General features: G+C 41.7%; 1 protein-coding gene across 1 annotated transcript; it reads right to left on the minus strand.

The window, feature by feature from the left end:
* Window positions 1–80: 80 nt before the first annotated feature.
* Window positions 81–14814, minus strand: LOC138976572 (uncharacterized). The gene is made up of 5 exons (XM_070349416.1): window positions 14459–14814; window positions 12219–12394; window positions 11609–11789; window positions 10668–10873; window positions 81–8774 (listed from the first exon to the last, which is right to left on the minus strand). Exons 1-5 carry the CDS (start codon window positions 14760–14762, stop codon window positions 7200–7202), a joined length of 2442 nt encoding a protein of 813 aa, XP_070205517.1. The 5' UTR covers window positions 14763–14814; the 3' UTR covers window positions 81–7199.
* Window positions 14815–18585: the final 3771 nt, after the last annotated feature.

Below are 18585 nucleotides of genomic sequence, written 5' to 3' on the forward strand. Positions count from 1 at the left end.
GTACATGCAAGCACCCTTGCACAGACAGGCTTACACACTTTGCAGTCAGACAAAACAAAACATGTTGCACAACACAAAGATCATACGAATTTTTGTTTTTTATTAAACCTGTTTGTTCAAATGTATTTCATAATAAAGATAGTGCCAGGGTAAATAAAATAACCATACTGAGGAGCAATGCCCGCGCTGCACAAGAGAATAATAAATAACGCTAAAAAACTTGGCCACCTTCCAGCAAACCATGTACAAGTGAGAGTTAATATATACATATGTGTATATGTCGTAAGGCTGCTTTTTATTGAACAACTTCAACACTGCCATAAGAACATTTTACAGCTGAATTTTTAATTTATTGACGACAATCGAGTAAAAAAACCACTCATGATCTAACCATTCCCCTCCCCCAATGAAGCGGCAATCTTTTTTTTGCTGTCAAATTTGAAAATTAACCCCTTTGATTTTGCAGTGGCAGACACGTAAAAATGTATCAAAGGAATCAGTGGCTGCCCAAGACATTGCATAGACAGGAATGGAGGGAGAAGAAGTTCTTGCCTGACCAACAATTTGAAGACCGCATGAAAATTTGAAATACTGCTGCTTTAAAATTTCACGATATAAAGTCAATTTACATAGCAAATGCAATTCCATTTATGTATACTTGCTATTCAAACTAGTTCAACATCACGTGAAGAGATCTATACAAACGTTTTGGACGAACGAGAAGAAAACGTGTATCAGTGACTGTGAAGGTCGAATCACAAAATGAAAACAAAACTACAAGCATTGAAAGAAAAGTGGCCTTTTCACAGTGCAAGTAACAATATCCACACAGGCCAACAAGACAAAACAAATCACGTCTTCCCGAAACAGCGATGAAACATGCTGCAGAATGCTTTCAAGTTGTGCGAAAAAAGCATTCTGCACTGCTAAAATGAAACAGCTTTTTCCCAACAGGTCATCAGGGCGAACACCCCCCGCGGGCTAGGGGGAATTCCATATTGGTTGGGTTGGGTTCTCCTTTTACCCTTGTTAAGTGTTTCTTGTATAGAATATAGTCAATTTTTGTAAAGATTTTAGTCAAGCAGTATGTAAGAAATGTTAAGTCCTTTGTACTGGAAACTTGCATTCTCCCAGTAAGGTAATATATTGTACTACGTTGCAAGCCCCTGGAGCAAATTTTTGATTAGTGCTTTTGTGAACAAGAAACAATTGACAAGTGGCTCTATCCCATCTTCCCCCTTTCCCCGTCGCGATATAACCCTTCGTGGTTGAAAACGACGTTAAACACCAAATAAATAAAAATAAAATCAGGGCGAACACCAAAAAAAAGTAAAAAACCTGAAAGGCTAGGGTCCACAGCGGCAGGGGCAAAGAACAGCCTCTCCTGGTACCAAAATGTATGTTAATAAATGATAAAATAATACACCTTTTGTCTCCATCAACCCTCCAAACCAAAAACTTAAGTTTCACTTTAAGAAACTGGATTTTCCAGTTTTAAAAGTTTTCAAAACCCAGATTTCCGGCGAGAACCACGCTGGGTCATTAACCCAGATTAGACTATTGGAAGTTTTTAAAGGTATCTGTTCAATGTTTGAAAGGTATTCAAATTTTAACACTAATGTCAGATGATATGTTCAGTAATTTTGCCACTGAAAATATTTGTGAATGAGATGACAACATTTATAGATAAAACTAAGCCCTACGATATCAAATTGTAAACTGTTCCGTCCTTACAACAGATCATGAACCATTTTGTACTATTTTCATGCTAGAGAATTAGCAGCTGGAAAACATAGTCCAGACATAATGAAGCCTTGGACAACAGACTCTGAATAAGTTATAATACATTACCATGGTTAATCAATTATGCTTCCCTGGACTAGAACTTGTTCATCATTATGACAAAACAGACGGAAAGTTCCAACACAACTCATGAACACAAGACCCATAATAATGATGTTGTCTTGTCTAAAGAAATATTAATGTTGGAACCTTTGAGCTTGCTTTAGTGTTTTCCTTGACACATTCAGATTCTATACATCAACATTTCAAGTTTTCCTCAAAATTGTTGTGGAAAAGATACTAATCAGTTTTACTAATTGCAAGAACGAAACAAGAAAAAAATTAAGCAACAGTTCATGGCAGGAGTAACTATAGGCAAAACAACACGCTCTTGCTTTGCCAATGATTTCACGTTCCACACACTAACATCAATGAGTTTTTTTCTCCCTTTTGAACATTAACAGTCTATCAATTTAGATTGTATTAGTTTCATTTGCTTTCCTTTAGTGATTGCAATGTGAAGGAAAAGGGACACAGACCTCAACTAACCGCCAACAACAGTAGAATATTTCATCACTTGTCCCTCGATCAAACAGTATGTACAATTTTACAGAGGAGAAGAGGAAACAGCAGCTTGACAGAGAAATGCTTCTGTAACACACTGGCAAACTAATGCCAGTTGGAATAAATTATTCAACTTCTTTGTACACTTTGATACACTATTTCATCTCTTGTACTCCAGAATAAACATACATGTCCACATTTTTTTTTCTGGTCTGCAGAGCACACAAAGTCCAACGTTTGGAGGAAAAACAAAACAAAAACAGGACTGATACGTCTGAAAACAATAGAATCAGCAAACCTATTTTATCCCTGATTTGGTTATTTTATGAAGCAAACTGCAAATACAGATCTATGCCTGTAGTAGGAACAGATCCATCCATTTAATTTGACCCTCTCATCGGCAAGAAAAGGTGAATAAGGAATAAGTATGCCTAATGTGACTTACTGCATGTGTGCAAGTTCTAACTATAAATGCTGGCGAGTCACTAGGTGCAGTTAGGTAACCAGAGTTGGTTTCCAGGTTAGCAGATTTCATTTGGTTGGTTGCTGGGTAAAATTTGGTTGCTAGGTAACAAGAATTGCTTGACCAGAAAAACTCGACAGGTCTTTATATCCAGAAGGCTTTGTGTTCCCAACTATATTCTAAAAGCTGTAAGTGAAATAATGAGGGCAAAACAATGACAAGAATAATGTATCTTAACATTGCACACAACTGTGTCTTCCAACTTGCAATACATAAGTTTGTTCCCAAAACAAAGATGTAAAAATACTAAAATAAGCTTCCTCGTGTAAACCCTGAGAAAATCTTAATACAGTGGAACCCCCATTTTAAGACCTCCAAACATCTGAAAAAATCAGGTCTTAAAAAGGAGGGAGTCTTAAAATGGGGGTAATTTTACAGAGGTTATGAACAGAAAGTCTGAGAAAACAGGGTCTTAACAAGTCGCGTAAGGCGAAAATACAATATTTAGTCAAGTAGCTGTCGAACTCACAGAATGAAACTGAACGGCAATGCAACGCAGCAAGACCGTATACTCGCAGTCCACCGCTCACGGCATAGGCAGTGAAATTGACAAGAAGAGCGGGGTAGTAGTTGCGCTAAGAAGGATAGCACGCTTTTCTGTACCTCTCTTTGTTTTAACTTTCTGAGCGTGTTTTTAATCCAAACATATCATATCTATATGTTTTTGGAATGAGGAACCGACAAGGAATAAGATGAAAGTGTTTTTAAATTGATTTGGACAATTTAATTTTGATAATAATTTTTATATATTTAATTTTCAGAGCTTGTTTTTAATCCGAATATAACATATTTATATGTTTTTGGAATCAGCAAATGATGGAAAATAAGATAAACGTAAATTTGGATCGTTTTATAAATTTTTATTTTTTTTTACAATTTTCCGATTTTTAATGACCAAAGTCATTAATTAATTTTTAAGCCACCAAGCTGAAATGCAATACCGAACCCCGGGCTTCGTCGAAGATTACTTGACCAAAATTTCAACCAATTTGGTTGAAAAATGAGGGCGTGACAGTGCCGCCTCAACTTTCACGAAAAGCCGGATATGACGTCATGAAAGACATTTATCAAAAAAATGAAAAAAACGTTCGGGGATTTCATACCCAGGAACTCTCATGTCAAATTTCATAAAGATCGGTCCAGTAGTTTAGTCTGAATCGCTCTACACACACACACACACACACGCACGCACACACACACGCACGCACATACACCACGACCCTCGTTTCGATTCCCCCTCGATGTTAAAATATTTAGTCAAAACTTGACTAAATATAAAAAGGAGGGAGTCTTAAAATGGGGGTAATTTTACAGAGGTTATGAACAGAAAGTCTGAGAAAACAAGGTCTTAAAAAGGAGGGAGTCTTAAAATGGGGGTAATTTTACAGAGGTTATGAACAGAAAGTCTGAGAAAACAAGGTCTTAAAAGGGGGGTTCCACTGTAGTGTACGAGTGTGAGTTAAACCCAATAATCTTTCAAATGCTGCAGGTGTTAAAAAATCTGATCAAATTCAACATATTCAGTGGCAGTGCCCTTGCAATTCATTAAAATAGAGCACTCAGGTTTGAAAATGATCCCTTATTAAAATAATTCACAAACAAGCGAGTTTGATAAGCAAAGAATTCACTCAACAATGAATAAATTCTCTTTGCCTATCTAAACTATCTTAGATGAGAGGATTTGCAGCAAGTACATGTGGTTCATAACACACCAATGACACAATATGTGACCCTCCATCACTGAATGAGTCGGATGTCACCTAGCGCGGTTTTGCGCTTGGCCTAATACACGTCCGGGGATGTCAGGTATCAGTCACCTTAGTCACAGGCTTATAACTCGAACAGTTTTCACTCTTTTCTAAAACGGTTTACACCACTGGATAGAGCATTAAAAGCTCTCTAACAAAATGTTTTGTTTGTTTGCTTGTTTGCTTAACGCCCAGCCGACCACGAAGGGCCATGTCAGGGCGGTGCTGCTTTGACATATAACGTGCGCCACACACAAGACAGAAGTCACAGCACAGTCACATTATTCTGACACCGGACCAACCAGTCCTAGCACTAACCCCATAATGCCAGACGCCAGACGGAGCAGCCACTAGATTGCCAATTTTAAAGTCTTAGGTATGACCTGGCCGGGGTTCGAACCCACGACCTCCCGATCACGGTGCGGACGCCTAACCACTAGGCCAACCGTGCCGCTAAGAAAATGTAAAAATATAAAAATCATGCAAAGGTGACATGCGACTCATTCCGTGGTGGAGGGTCACATATGCTGATAGTGATAAGGCCAACAAAAAAAAATAGTCTGTTTACGGTAACCCGACCGACCCTATTTTTTTCGCGCGAACCTAGACTTTTTTTTGGCATTTGGGGGAAAAGAAAAAAATTGGTTTTTTGGAAAATAACGTAAAAATATGTTTTTTTGGAAGGAAAAAAAATTAAAAATCCCGACCTACCGACCCTATTTTCTTGGCCTATGTTACCGTAAACAGACCTATTTTTTGGGGGGCCTAAGCACAGAGCAGAGAGACCGAGCAAACCCCTGACACCAATCCTGCTGAAAAGAAATCAAAATTAGTTAAGGGCTGTTGGGTGGGAATATCTGAACAAAATTATCCATAGCGAATTATGACTTTATTCAGTTGTTCTGCAGAAAAACCCCAGAAATGCTGCAGAAAAAAACCCAGTTTTTCTGCAGCATTTCTGAATAATGTCATCACCCGCCAAAGTATCGCTAAGGATAGAAAGTCTCATAGAATCTGTATTTTCATTTTTGTTTTACCAAATCAATTGTTTTTTTGCTTCTGATCAAAATAAACACGCATTTATTGCAGTATGAACTAATCAAATGCCACAAAACTGGTCTCAAACACTTGCTGCTAATGTTCTAAGGTGATAATTTACACTTCATATTAACAGCTGTACTCATAAATAGTTTGTTTTTCATTAGAAAGGGAGGGTGGAGAGATGAGTTGGGCGGGGAGAAATAACAACAACACAAAAACACACAAAACAGAAACAGATTCTATCGACCAATCCTCCACAAAGGCACACAACAATTTCTCTCAAGACAAAAGATACAGAGCAGAAACGACAATTAACTTGTTAATTAATATGTTAACTTGTGTCTAAAGAAAAAGAACATGTCTAAACAATCTATATGCTTGCCAAGTGGGTCTCTAGGTTTTTGGGGAATAGATTTTTTTTTAAGCCAAAAATTCGAATCAGCGGCAAATTGTAACATGCGACCCACCTTTCAGGATAAGCAGAGAATAGGGCTCATTCACATGATAATAACGGTCATTAAATATAATAACCATAAAAGGCGACGGCATTTTTCTGTGGAACATGTACGAACATCATAAATACAGCAACAGGCTTTCAAGGACAAGACTTTTGTACACCTAAAAGACACTATCAGTACAAAACTGCCCAGGTAAAGACAAACATAGTACATACTTAAATACAAACATGTCAAATAAATAAAAGAGGTTGCTGCCTTTTGAATGTATATTGCTCTCTTTTATTTAGAAAATTCATTTATCATGCAACAAGGTACAAGTTGTTCTTAATCATGTATGATTCCAACGTCAGTTATGTCATCAGTCGGGTGTCTGTCGCTTGCCTACTAGAAATTTGACCAGGTCTGAAAGTTTGAGCTGCAAAACTGACTTTTTGGAATTTGAAACGTTCAAGTCGTTGCCATCTTGTTTGAGAGCAAGATATCAGTCGCCAAAAGACTTGCTTAGTGCAGGCGTAGACTGTCATATATGTTCTTAACTAGTGTTTTCTCTTCAAATTCAACAGTTAAAATTTGAAATGAATGTTAAAAAGTTTGCATTAAAAAACAAGTGAGGACAGATAAAATTACAGTTTACAGTTACACAACAAAGAAAATATAAGTGCTAAAATCAGTCACACCAGCTCTCTTCATTCATTTCTCCATCCCTAGTCCTAAGAGAGAAGTTGATTTCCTGAACAGTTAATTATAAAAATTTACATTTAAATAAAAAGAATTTATGGTGTAAAACTTTCCTGATCACTCCAGTTGATTCTTTTGCACAGCATGGTGAATCAAGTAAATTTGATCCACATTTCTGTTTCGACGATGCAAAATGTACAATCTACAAGACGAGAGCACTACGGATCTAAAAGATTCTAACACACGTCAGTCTTAAAGTCTATAAAAGAGCGCACTTGACTTGATAGATGTCGAACCACAAACAAAGTGAGTGGCAAGAATGTTCTACGTTCACAATTCAAACTGCCAGACTTGGTCATAGAAAAATAAAAGTGATAAAATAACGAAGATCAGTCAAAACAAGAGCTACACGGAACAACGTAGCCCATCACTCCGTCTTAACCTTTTAGTTGACGGTGTATCTGGTGCAGGGAGTTTTTCATCACGTTTCCGCTTCGACCCCGGAAGCTGCTTCAGGAACGGCCTGTTTTCTGGACAAAAAGCTTTACAGGCAGCTTTGCGGGCCCGTCGTAGTGTGGTTCGAGTCCGATGCAGGAGCCCAAAATCCCGCCTTCTTTTCGCCTTCCTGATGAGGGTTCCCCCAGGAGTATGAACCAACCCCGACATCTTCAGCGATTTTCCTGGCATCAATCCATCTTTGTGAGATGCTTGCGATTGAGTTTTGTCTGGCTTAGTGCTGCTGCTCTGAGCTGTGGCCAGGCGAAGAATCCTGCTGGAGGAGGCGGCGTGTTTGTCCAGCGACCGTGTGGAGTGAAAGGTGTTGTCCAATGAGCGGGTAGAGTGGAAGGGCTTGCCCAGGGTGCTAGAGGTAGGGGGCAGCGTCTGGTTCACGTCCACGGCCGAGGAAGAGATCAGGGAAGTGTGCTGCCGAGAAGGGGCCGAAAGCAGCGACGTGTGCTGCTGAGGTAGCGCACAGTTCTGAAGCACTCCGATCGCGCTCCTTCGTTGTCTTCTGGGATCTTTGACCTCTGACCCTTTCCCAGCCTGGTTCAACACCGACACAGCGCTGGGTTTGGGCACAGGGTCTGACGATGCTTTGACCGCGTCCAAGTTCATGAGTTTGAAGAGAGATTCTGACATGGACATGTGAGGGGGAAGAGTGTGAGCTGGGGACCCCACCTCACTGTCGTCAGCTGACCCAGGAAACCGAGGGTCTTCTGAGGTGGGCGAGAGGGTGGAAGCAAAAGCCGGGCTGACGACCAGAGCTGAAGAGGCCTGAACACTGTCGTCCATAATATCAACCAGCCTGGAAGTCAGCGACGGATGGGACAGTCTACGAGGCAAGAGTGGGTAACGGATGGTAGTGTCGGCCTGGTGCACACCTTTAATAGACTGTCCAACTTTGGAAACGGACGCCACTTTCTGAAGAGACTTTGTCCCAGCTTCCGGGGAGTGGGAGGCTGAGCGCAGTGAGTGACCTCTGTGAGGCTGGTTACTGGATGCCGTGATGTCCCGACCGGTGAAACCACTGTCAGAACGGACGGCAACACTGTCACTTTCCTCCCCTCCAGACTTCTTGGCCTTGTGTTCACCCCCTTTGCTGCTGGTCTTGTTCTCTACGTTTCCCTCCTCTGCCTCCTCACGTCCGCCCCCCGCTCCCCCCTCCCCGTGGTTCTCTCTCCCCACCAGGTTGTTCTGGTTGTGGTTGAACTTGGAGGGGGGGAGAGCAGAAGTGGAGGGGGAGCTTTGAGACGCGTTGTTGGACCTTGAGGCATTGGCCAAGGCTTTAGCCTCCTGCAGTTTCAAGAAGTGGTCCTCCCGACGCTTGCGGAGGATGGTCAGTTTGGAGGGCCCCAGGGGGTCGATGAGGACGACGATGCAGGAGATGTTGTCGGCTTTCATCATCTTCGACCGCCACTTGTTGAGTGCTCGCGTTACCAGCTTCTCTGCCGGGTTGATCCAGTAGCTGACTGACACCGTCTGCACACAGGTATGGATAGTCTTTGTCAAACACGAAAAGCACAAGAGAAATGAAAAGAAAGTCTAACACCACAAAAGAAATTGTCAATCAAACAATTGGCCTGCCAGCTACGCAGTCTTGCATATTTTTCTGGACTTGCTTAAAGTTTAACAGACTTTCTTACACTGAACACACCTAAAGCGAGGACAGACTGGGATGCTAGTAAAGATCTGGGTGCTGAAAAACTAAACTGCTTCAAAATCCAGCAAGAGCTGGCAGACAACATACTTCACAGCCCTGAAAGTTAAAAAAATTCTTGCACTAGCATTTGGCTAGTGATTCTAAAAATATACTAGCCAAAGAGAAAATTTTACTACTACTAGCCAAACCAACAATTTGTTTCAACATATTTACTCGCATTTGGCGAGCAGGTGAACATTTCTACTCGCCAGTTCAGGCATGAAAACAACCGGAGGTGAAAAAAGAGGAAAATAAAGTGGGGGCCTGGGGGCCGCAGCAGGCCCCCAGTGGGGTCGAGGGGCAACGCCCCTTGTGGGGGTCAGGGGGCTTTGCCCCCTGAAGCTGAAGGGGTTTCAGCATTTCTGAGCCTTAAAATGGGCATATTTATATATACACAAGCTTTATAAGGCCCCCTGAAACTGAAGGGGCTGTAGGCATTTCAAAATCTGAAATTGGCATTAAATAACCTTACATACGAACAAGCTTGCATGGGGCCCTTGAAAATATAGGGGCTCTAGCTTTTCAAAATATTGAAATGAGTATTAAATTGTTAGCTTGTATGAGGACCCCTTTGAAAACTTTAACACTAAATTGGAATCTAAAAAGATTATAAAGAATATCAGTATTATTGACACACAATTCTCACAGAAATTTAAGCAAGACAAAGACATGCTCAAACATAGCATTTTGTTGTTCATGTCTGTCATAACATACACACGATTGTTAGTACTTTTAACACACAAACAGTGATGACAACACATATAATCATGCAATTTACTTTGCACAATGCAGCTAGCTCCCTTGTAGCTTAATATATCCTCACTTTCATATCCTCAGTCCAATTGATCCAGGGTAGAAATCAGGCTATTTTCAAAAGTTTCATCCAGTCTAGTAAATGTACAATGCAAGGAAGTTCCGCGTGTGGCACTAGTGTCAAGGTGTGCCTGAAGTGCCACGAACCCACGACTGCCGTACTTCAATGTCTTCGTACATATATGCGACACAGAATGCCTTGCCTCTCACCTCCACTTTCCTGATTATGGCTGATAACGTCGCCAATACGACAGCCATCGTATTCTCGGTCAAGCCAGTTCCACCTCCAATCGTTCTTCAGTCCTTCTATGATCCGATTCGCGGCCCCACGCTGTTGAAATCGCCACATTTCATCTGTTAGAGGGTCATCGCAAACTTTGGAAACCTCCGAATTTCCAAGAGAAAAATTTGTTCAAGCGCGGCAGGAAGTGAAGAAAGGCTCGAATCGATCCGTTTGCGGACTCGGCAATTTACGGTTTATCGAATTGTCTGTTGAGCAGTGGCGGGGGTAACGCTTGCCACGTCTTTCGTTTTGCCTCTTTCTTTGGGGGGTCTTCTTTTTTTTCCGGCGGAAATTAAAAAAAAAAAGCGAAAGTGTGACAAAAAAACGGCGGAAATTCCGCTGAAAAGAGAAAGTTTTCATGCCTGCAGTTACATGCTCCTACTCGCCAAATGCGAGTAAAATACTCGCCACTTTCAGGGCTGCTGAACCATAAAACCTCATAAATTACTCAGCTCCATCACCTAATTTCTGGACGCCTGTATCAACACTTAGGAATAACCCAAAAGCACAGCTAGGAGTCTCAAGTTGAAGATCCTATTCTGCATTCTTCCAAATCCAACTTAAAAGAATAACTCACAGGATCATGAATAACCCGGTCCTCAAAGTGCATCTCCAAGTCAGTAACCACGGAGACGGCCTCTGCAGGCGACAGCATGTTCCACAGGCCGTCTGAGCCGAAGACGAGGCATCGGTGAGAACCTGGCTCGATCTTCATCACACTGACGTCAGGATCAGGCGACACCACAAACTGCCCCTTGTAGTAGTCATAGCTCCATAGATCACCTGCAAAACAATTTAGTTTTATTGTTGATCAAACAACTTCATTCTTGATAATCATTTTGAAAAGTTGTTTTTGTCGTTATGCTCTTGAAGAGTGGTTTCTCTTGCGATGTCACCCTATTATTATAACAGTCCAAAATAAAATAAGGCCACAGCGACAAACTCTATTATGAATGGAGCGAATGGTGAGCCAGCCCATGACCACTTTACAGTTACAAAACTTAAACAGGAGGGAAGGTGCCTTTTACAAAGCTGCACTTGATGATGTGGGAACTCACAAAGTTATCTATTAAAGGCATTAACGCAACACCTCCAAATATCACACACTAAAAAACTCATATGTAGATCCTGCAAACGCCCGCTATACACCATGTTTCCGTATTTTACGTTGTGTTTTTCGTTTCTGCCCACTTCCTTCGAGGTTTGAGTGTTAGCAGTTTTGGTTAACTCGCTGCGGTCACTTTGCTACAATTTTATAAAGTTGGAAATTGTCAGAGTTACTTCCCATGTCACAGGAGGCAAAGAATTAAATGATAAGGTGCCTGCCTGCCTGGTGGGATTTCATTCACTGTTCAAAACCAGAAACAAAACAAAGCAGCCATGAAAAGATGCACATGATGCAAATCATATGCACCGGTGGATGTCTCCAAAGTGTAACTTAGTCAGAACCTTACTATTCACATGATAATTGAATTCCTGTCACAATAACCACAGCATTGAGCAATCCAGCATCCTAACCTAGAGATCGAGCGACAGCCAGGAAAGGGATTTTGTCGATCTGCGTGCTACGCCTGACGGGTCCCTTGTGGTTGACCTTTGGCCTGCTCCATACCACTCGCTGCACGCCCGCCTTGGCTACCACAGAGCCCCCGCTCTTCTCTATCCTCTCCTTCTCCTCTGGGTTGTCTGGCTTGTGATCCTGAGGAAAAGAAATAAATGTAGAAAAAGTGTCCAGAACAAGAAAGAAAAGACAAGAGATGAGTAAATTAGCCCTAAAAATGTGCATAACACAAGGCATCAAACACACACCATCCTCAAGACCACACTTACAAAAACGCACCCTGGGCTGGGGTAAAACAAAAAGAGAAGTAAACTATGATCAAATGTGGGACACAAGGAACTTAGCAAATAAGTATACAATACGCTATTCAATGGATTTTCTGAACAATCCCTTTCTTCAATTCATGCCACCAGCAGCTTGCAAACCCCTTTGATGCCACCAGCAGAATGCGATCTTGAAGAAAAAGAGCTTGTTTCCCACTCGTTAGCTTTAAGTTTTACTCCACAAGACTAATAGTTTTACTCCACAAGAACCAAACCATGCAACAGTCTTTCAAGTCATTCCTACTTTTGTGAGACATTTTGGTTTCATGAAGATGGCGTTGCGAGGCCCTTCGTCGCAGCCCAGGACGATGCCGGAATCGCCCACATGGCCGATGTACAGCCTGCCCTTCTTGATGATGGCGATGCTGGCAGTCGTACCTGACGTGGAGGGCAGTCCGCTCACTGTACGCGGCCATTTGTCTGTAACAACACAGCATCAGTGATCAGGCCACACACAAAAATTGGGTTGGTAGGTAGTTTTTTGTTTTGTTTTTTTATAATTTAGTCGAGTTTGTAGGAGGTTACTTCTCTTAGTCGCGGTATGGTTCCCAAAATGTGCCAAAAGTTGGATTTTTTTTTTAAATGAACTAAAGTTTTAGGGTCGGCGGGAAAAAATAGAGTCGGTCGTGTTACCCTAAACCAACTTTTTTTTCCCCCTCACACTCACAGTTCACACACACACACACACACAATCATGTCAAAGCAGTACAGCCCTGAAAGTCCAATACAGCCGCACTCGCGTAAACGAAACACGCTTAAGCAAAAAACTTGGATATATTTGAAACCAAAACCAATTCCCCGCCAGAACCCCCTCTTTCTACGACTATTTCTAATTCGGATAAGCGAAACTCTGTCCAAAAATAGCTAACTCAAACACGGATATCTCAAACGTGATTTTGACAGATAAGCCAAACTCTAACCAGGGGTCCAATCAATGCAGCAGATGAAAAACGTATGTACCATTACCAATGACTGAAGCATGGTAACACTAACAACACTGGTCAGTCATTTGTAACTCTGTGTCCAGGCCATCCAACATATCTGGTCTCCCCCCAGGGGTCCACTGGAGTGTGACTTGATAAGGGACTTCAGGCCAGCCTTTCAGCTGGACACAGCCATTAATAAGCATGTCCACACCCAAAGCACCTGGGCTGATACAATCATCCAGTCCCTCCCTTTCCTTTGGTTCAGTGCAGAAGTTAATTAAAAAGCCACCAGACTGAGCCAAACTTGGACCTGATGCAACCCTTGTCGGAAGAACGTGAGCCTGAGCCCAGTCATAGCTTAAACACTAACAAGTAACAAAAGAGTCAGTTTTGTCCTTTTTTTTTTTTAAAGAATATTCTAGAACGGCTTGCACAAAGGAAGCGTGTGCCTTATCACAGAAGAGGATTTTTGTTTTTACATAAAAGCAGAAAAATGTGTGTACACACGCATGTGATTTCTGAATTCAGTATAGAGACAAAGTGTTGCTAGCCTCGCGAGCCCAAGAAAAATGTCCCTCTTTCCCTTTGCCTGCACGGAAATTTTAGTTGTGATGTAAACTTCGTATTGTCAAACAGAATTACTCCGTGCCTTAGTGACCATTAGAATGTATTGACCTGGATCGCGAATATAAAATAATACTTTGTAAAGCGTAATTAATAAATTACATGCCATCTCAGTCCAACGCCGACACATTCTTTGGTTTATACTCACTGATTGTGGTTCTTCAAATAAAAAACGAAAGACCAGCATCAAGTGCCTGTGGTAAAACTAAAAGAAAAGAAGTTAAAGTAATAAAGGTTGCAATGCAAACGAACGTGTGAATAAAATGAATTTGCGAAGAGCTTTTCATGATGGCATGACGTTTTGCTGGATGATCAGAGCAGAAGACTGCCACACACCCTGTGACAAGACTCTTTTATAGGAAAGAATCGTCAATACCTGAACGCGATCAGCTGTTCCCATTGTCAAGCACCAACATGTCGATGCTCGCCAGAATGACCTTCACCTACAACTACAAGCTCCGCGAAGCGCGCAGTACTAAATACCACACACATGCATCGATTACTAGTCGTGTGATGTAAGCCGATTGCCCGGCTATTTTCAACTGTAATCATTTAGAATAGTTAAAAATGAAGCTTACTAACAAACGAACAGTTTGAAATGATTTAGAAGGGGCAGTTTCAACGGGATTTCTCGTGCCAAAGGTCAATCACCGACTAATCATTTTGAGCTAGGGAAAGGCGCGCGATTTGTGATTTGAATGTTATGTCAACGAGGGAAACTGCCTGAAATAATACATGTCCACCAGTTTTGCTCTACGGTATGCGTGAATATCTGAACAATCTTACTGATTAAGCAAAATAGTGCGGATTCTTGATTGTGAAAATAGAAACCCTGCCAACCGCCACACACATCGCAAGCAGACAACCGCCGTGACCTCTTCTTCTGCTGCAGAAAAAAATACAAGTCAATGAAAAAGAAAGGACAGACTCTCACCTAGTTCCTTCCACATCGCTTGGTGGGTGTCCAAGAATCCAGATCGAATGGCAAATAAGATATCTTCATCATTATCCGTCCAAAACTGATCATATTTTGTAATCTCATTCAGCAAGTTGTCCCGAGCGAATCTTGAGGCTTCAGAACCGCCATGACCATCGAATACTCCGAAGTATGCAAACTCGTAATCGCGATCATCTTTTTTGACAAACTTGATCGCATGGTAATCTTCCATGTATTTCCTACCCCCTTGATCACAATTTCCCGACACCCGCAGGTTCACGCCGATCCTGTGGCTGGTCATTTTTGTTAATCGGTAGAAGCTGCCCGTCCGACATGGACGGCGTATTCAACGGAATTATATCTGCGCTGCTATTGGCTGCATTGTTACTGACCTAGTTCATTTTACTATTTATGGTACAAGTGTTCTGATTGGCTGATTGGCCGACCGTCAGCGCTTTACGTCAGAGGTAAAAATGGATGCACATTGAACATGTCATTCAAAACCACAGGAGCGTTCAAAACATACAAAAATAACCATTGCGTGGTGGGAACCTATCCTAATTCCGAACCAAAATAAATGATCAGAATGTCGTTTCCACCTCAAAGCGTACGCGCAAAGATAATGCGTTTTGAGCGTGCTGTGACAGACGTAAAAATTAGCATAAGCTAGACTGATCTCTTTTTTTTCACGCGGCTGGAAATGTTCATTGATTTAATTCATTGCAGTACTTTTAGTTTCATTATAATCATTTCGCGTAATCAAGATCAAGGTACTGGGCTGATTCAGATATACATGTGATTCACGGAGGCATAATTATAGCGTGTGTGTGTGTGTGTGTCACTGTGTGTGCAGTGTAGAGAGTGTGTGTGTGTGGAGTGGACTTTTTATTTCAGGGCCAAATGTCTCCTTTCCTTTCAACTTAGAATTATCCGGATAGGAAATACTCTGTAAAAAAGAAAGCCTCGGTTAGAAGTAAAGAATTTTCTCTCTCCCTTTACACGCCCGCCATTGTTGCCGAATGCTCATAAGGAAATCTGAGCCGACGGAAGAGATATTTTTTTTATATACCGTTACACTTTTATTTAGCAAAGAGGATCGGAATTATAGTTTATTTTTCTCGTGTGTGTTTGTGTGTGTGTGTGCGTGTGTGTTTGTGCCCTGTGTGCGTGTGTGTGTGTGTGTGTCAGTGTCACTGTGTGTAGGCCTAGTGTGTGTGGATGTCTCGTTGTTACGGCAATAGTTATTTTTAATTTGTAATGTAAAGTACTGGTTCACGTTTTAAATGTATGATGCACTATTAATGATACAAGTGACATTCATTTATGTTGTTTGAGCCCTTCGCCTTGAAGTCACACACACGCGCGCGCGCATACACTCACACACTGACATGCGCTGTAGTATTCAATGACGGTGTTTAATTGTGTCCATTTTGACAGTGTTGGAGTTATTACTACATGTACTGACATGTTTTGATAATTCAGTTTTTAAGACATTGCGCCAGCTGTTTCATACGCCGGTCATGTGTATTTTTATATTATTTAATTTTTGTTTTTGTTCTACACGAGAAAAAAGGGGGAGGTATGTAACGAAGCAATAGGACTCAGTGTTGTGAATGTAACGGGCAAGTTGACAAACACATACGATCGGCTCAACTTTAATAACATTGTTTCAAATTAGACGATGTTCGGAAATACCTCAACTTGTTTATCAGCGTTCGTGTACAGTATTCAGTAAGTTGCTTTTCTACGGGGTCAAGCTTTTAACAAGTCGCGTAAGGCGAAAATACAATATTTAGTCAAGTAGCTGTCGAACTCACAGAATGAAACTGAACGCAGCAAGACCGTATACTCGTAGCATCGTCACTCCACCGCCCGTGGCAAAGGCAGTGCCCGTGGAATTGACAAGAAGAGCGGGGTATTCGTTGCGCTGAGAAGGATAGCACGCTTTTCTGTACATCTCTTCGTTTTAACTTTCTGAGCGTGTTTTTAATCCAAACATATCATATCTATATATTTTTGGAATCAGGAACCGACAAGGAATAAGATGAAAGTGTTTTTAAATTGATTTCGAAAAAAAAAATTGATAATAATTTTTATATATTTAATTTTTAGAGCTTGTTTTTAATCCGAATATAACATATTTATATGTTTTTGGAATCAGCAATTGATGGAAAATAAGATAAACGTAAATTTGGATCGTTTTATAAATTTTTATTTTTTTTTTACAATTTTCAGATTTTTAATGACCAAAGTCATTAATTAATTTTTAAGCCACCACGCTGAAATGCAATACCGAACCCCGGGCTTCGTCGAAGATTACTTGACCAAAATTTCAACCAATTTGGTTGAAAAATGAGGGCGTGACAGTGCCGCCTCAACTTTCACGAAAAGCCGGATATGACGTCATCAAAGACATTTATCAAAAAAATGAAAAAGATGTTCGGGGATTTCATACCCAGGAACTCTCATGTCAAATTTCATAAAGATCGGTCCAGTAGTTTAGTCTGAATCGCTCTACACACACACACACACACACACGCACACACACACACACACACACACACGCACGCACATACACCACGACCCTCGTTTCGATTCCCCCTCGATGTTAAAATATTTAGTCAAAACTTGACTAAATATAAAAACGAGACGAAGCAAGTATAACTGACACTGCCAATCGACCAGTTTAACCCTGTGATTGGGACTTACAACTAACTCTGGTGTGTCTTTATGCAGAGAACCCTCAATATGATGGGACTGGGTGGCCGAGTGGTAACGCACTTGCGCTCGGAAGCGAGAGGTTGCGTGTTCAGGCCTGGGTCAGGCCGCAATTTTCTCCCCCCTTTCCTAACCTAGGTGGTGGGTTCAAGTGCTAGTCTTTCGGATGAGACGAAAAACCGAGGTCCCTTCGTGTACACTACATTGGGGTGTGCACGTTAAAGATCCCACGATTGACAAAAGGGTCTTTCCTGGCAAAATTGTATAGGCATAGATAAAAATGTCCATCAAATACCCGTGGGACTTGGAATAAAGTAAAAAAAATTCCATGTCACACGGCATTAAGTCTCAGGAAACATGAATACACGCATGCAGGAAAAAAAAATATATATATGGGTAGCGCCGTATGTATGGCAGCTCGCTTTCCCCGGGGATAAAGCAGCCCGAATTTCCATGAGGGTAACCTCACTGGACTGTAAATCTTATCCAATCCAATCCAATCCAATGATACTCCTTTCTTTCGAGAAAAAAAAAAGAATCATCGGAGTCCACGATTCGTTGTGATGTATCAGACTGTGACGTGTTTTGATCGCGGTCACTGAAGAGGGTTTGGCCGCTTGAGGTCACGCGATGAGTTGTGGGAACTGAACACACGTGCCGCTTAGCGAACACTTCCAGTAATCGATCAGCAAGCAATCGGCGGCGAAGCGAAGCTCCGATGTGCATATTTTCACACTGAAGAAAAGGGTATCATATTGAGCGCACGCTGCATAACATAACTTATGGATCATGTCAGAGTTATACCCCCATTCCACACAACCGTTCTAGGTCCCGTTCCCGTACGGGACGACCGCAAGGAACGGTGCGGGCACGGGAGGGATCGGGAGGGAACCGCGATGGAACGTAAATGATCAGTCGTTAACGGAACTGCTTTGACAGTAGGGACGGTTGAGTTTGGGCTGCATGTTCAAAATTTTAGCCGTTCGGCCCCTCCCGATCAGAATGAACGGCACGGTAATGGAACCTTAACCCATCGGTAACGGAACGCTTGGATCGTTAAAGGAACTTAAAACAACCGTGTAACCATAGACCAAATAGCCACGCAACGGTAGCGCTCTCACACACTGAGTTGTCATACCCACATTCCACACATCTGTTCTAGCTTCCGCCGTTCCCAGCAGTCCTGGGGACGGCTGCCACTATTTTCTAGGTCTTTCTTTGTACATTTACGTGCAATTAACAATTTTTAATGGTACATGTCGTCACACTCATAAAAAAATTCCTTATCTCAGTGTTTAATAGGCATTTTTGTAGTGAAACTACAGGGGAAGCTACTGGAAGGGTATCTATCATGTGTAAGAGAGTACAAACTCTCAGACCATCGGAAACTATTGCCACGGTAACGC

This window comes from Littorina saxatilis, linkage group LG9 (assembly GCF_037325665.1).
Source record: "Littorina saxatilis isolate snail1 linkage group LG9, US_GU_Lsax_2.0, whole genome shotgun sequence".
In the NCBI taxonomy this organism is placed as follows: Eukaryota; Metazoa; Mollusca; class Gastropoda; order Littorinimorpha; family Littorinidae; genus Littorina; species Littorina saxatilis.

What these genes read in the sequence shown, in the direction of transcription:
- LOC138976572 (XM_070349416.1), bottom strand. Translation starts at nt 14,762, where the DNA reads ATGACCAGCCACAGGATCGGCGTGAACCTGCGGGTGTCGGGAAATTGT. An exon ending in GGCTGTCGCTCGATCTCTAG is followed by an intron (nt 10,874 to 11,608) that starts GTTAGGATGCTG and finishes ATTGTTTTGCAG; the next exon opens with GTGATCTATGGAGCTATGAC. An exon ending in ACCGGGTTATTCATGATCCT is followed by an intron (nt 8,775 to 10,667) that starts GTGAGTTATTCT and finishes ACCTGTGTGCAG; the next exon opens with ACGGTGTCAGTCAGCTACTG.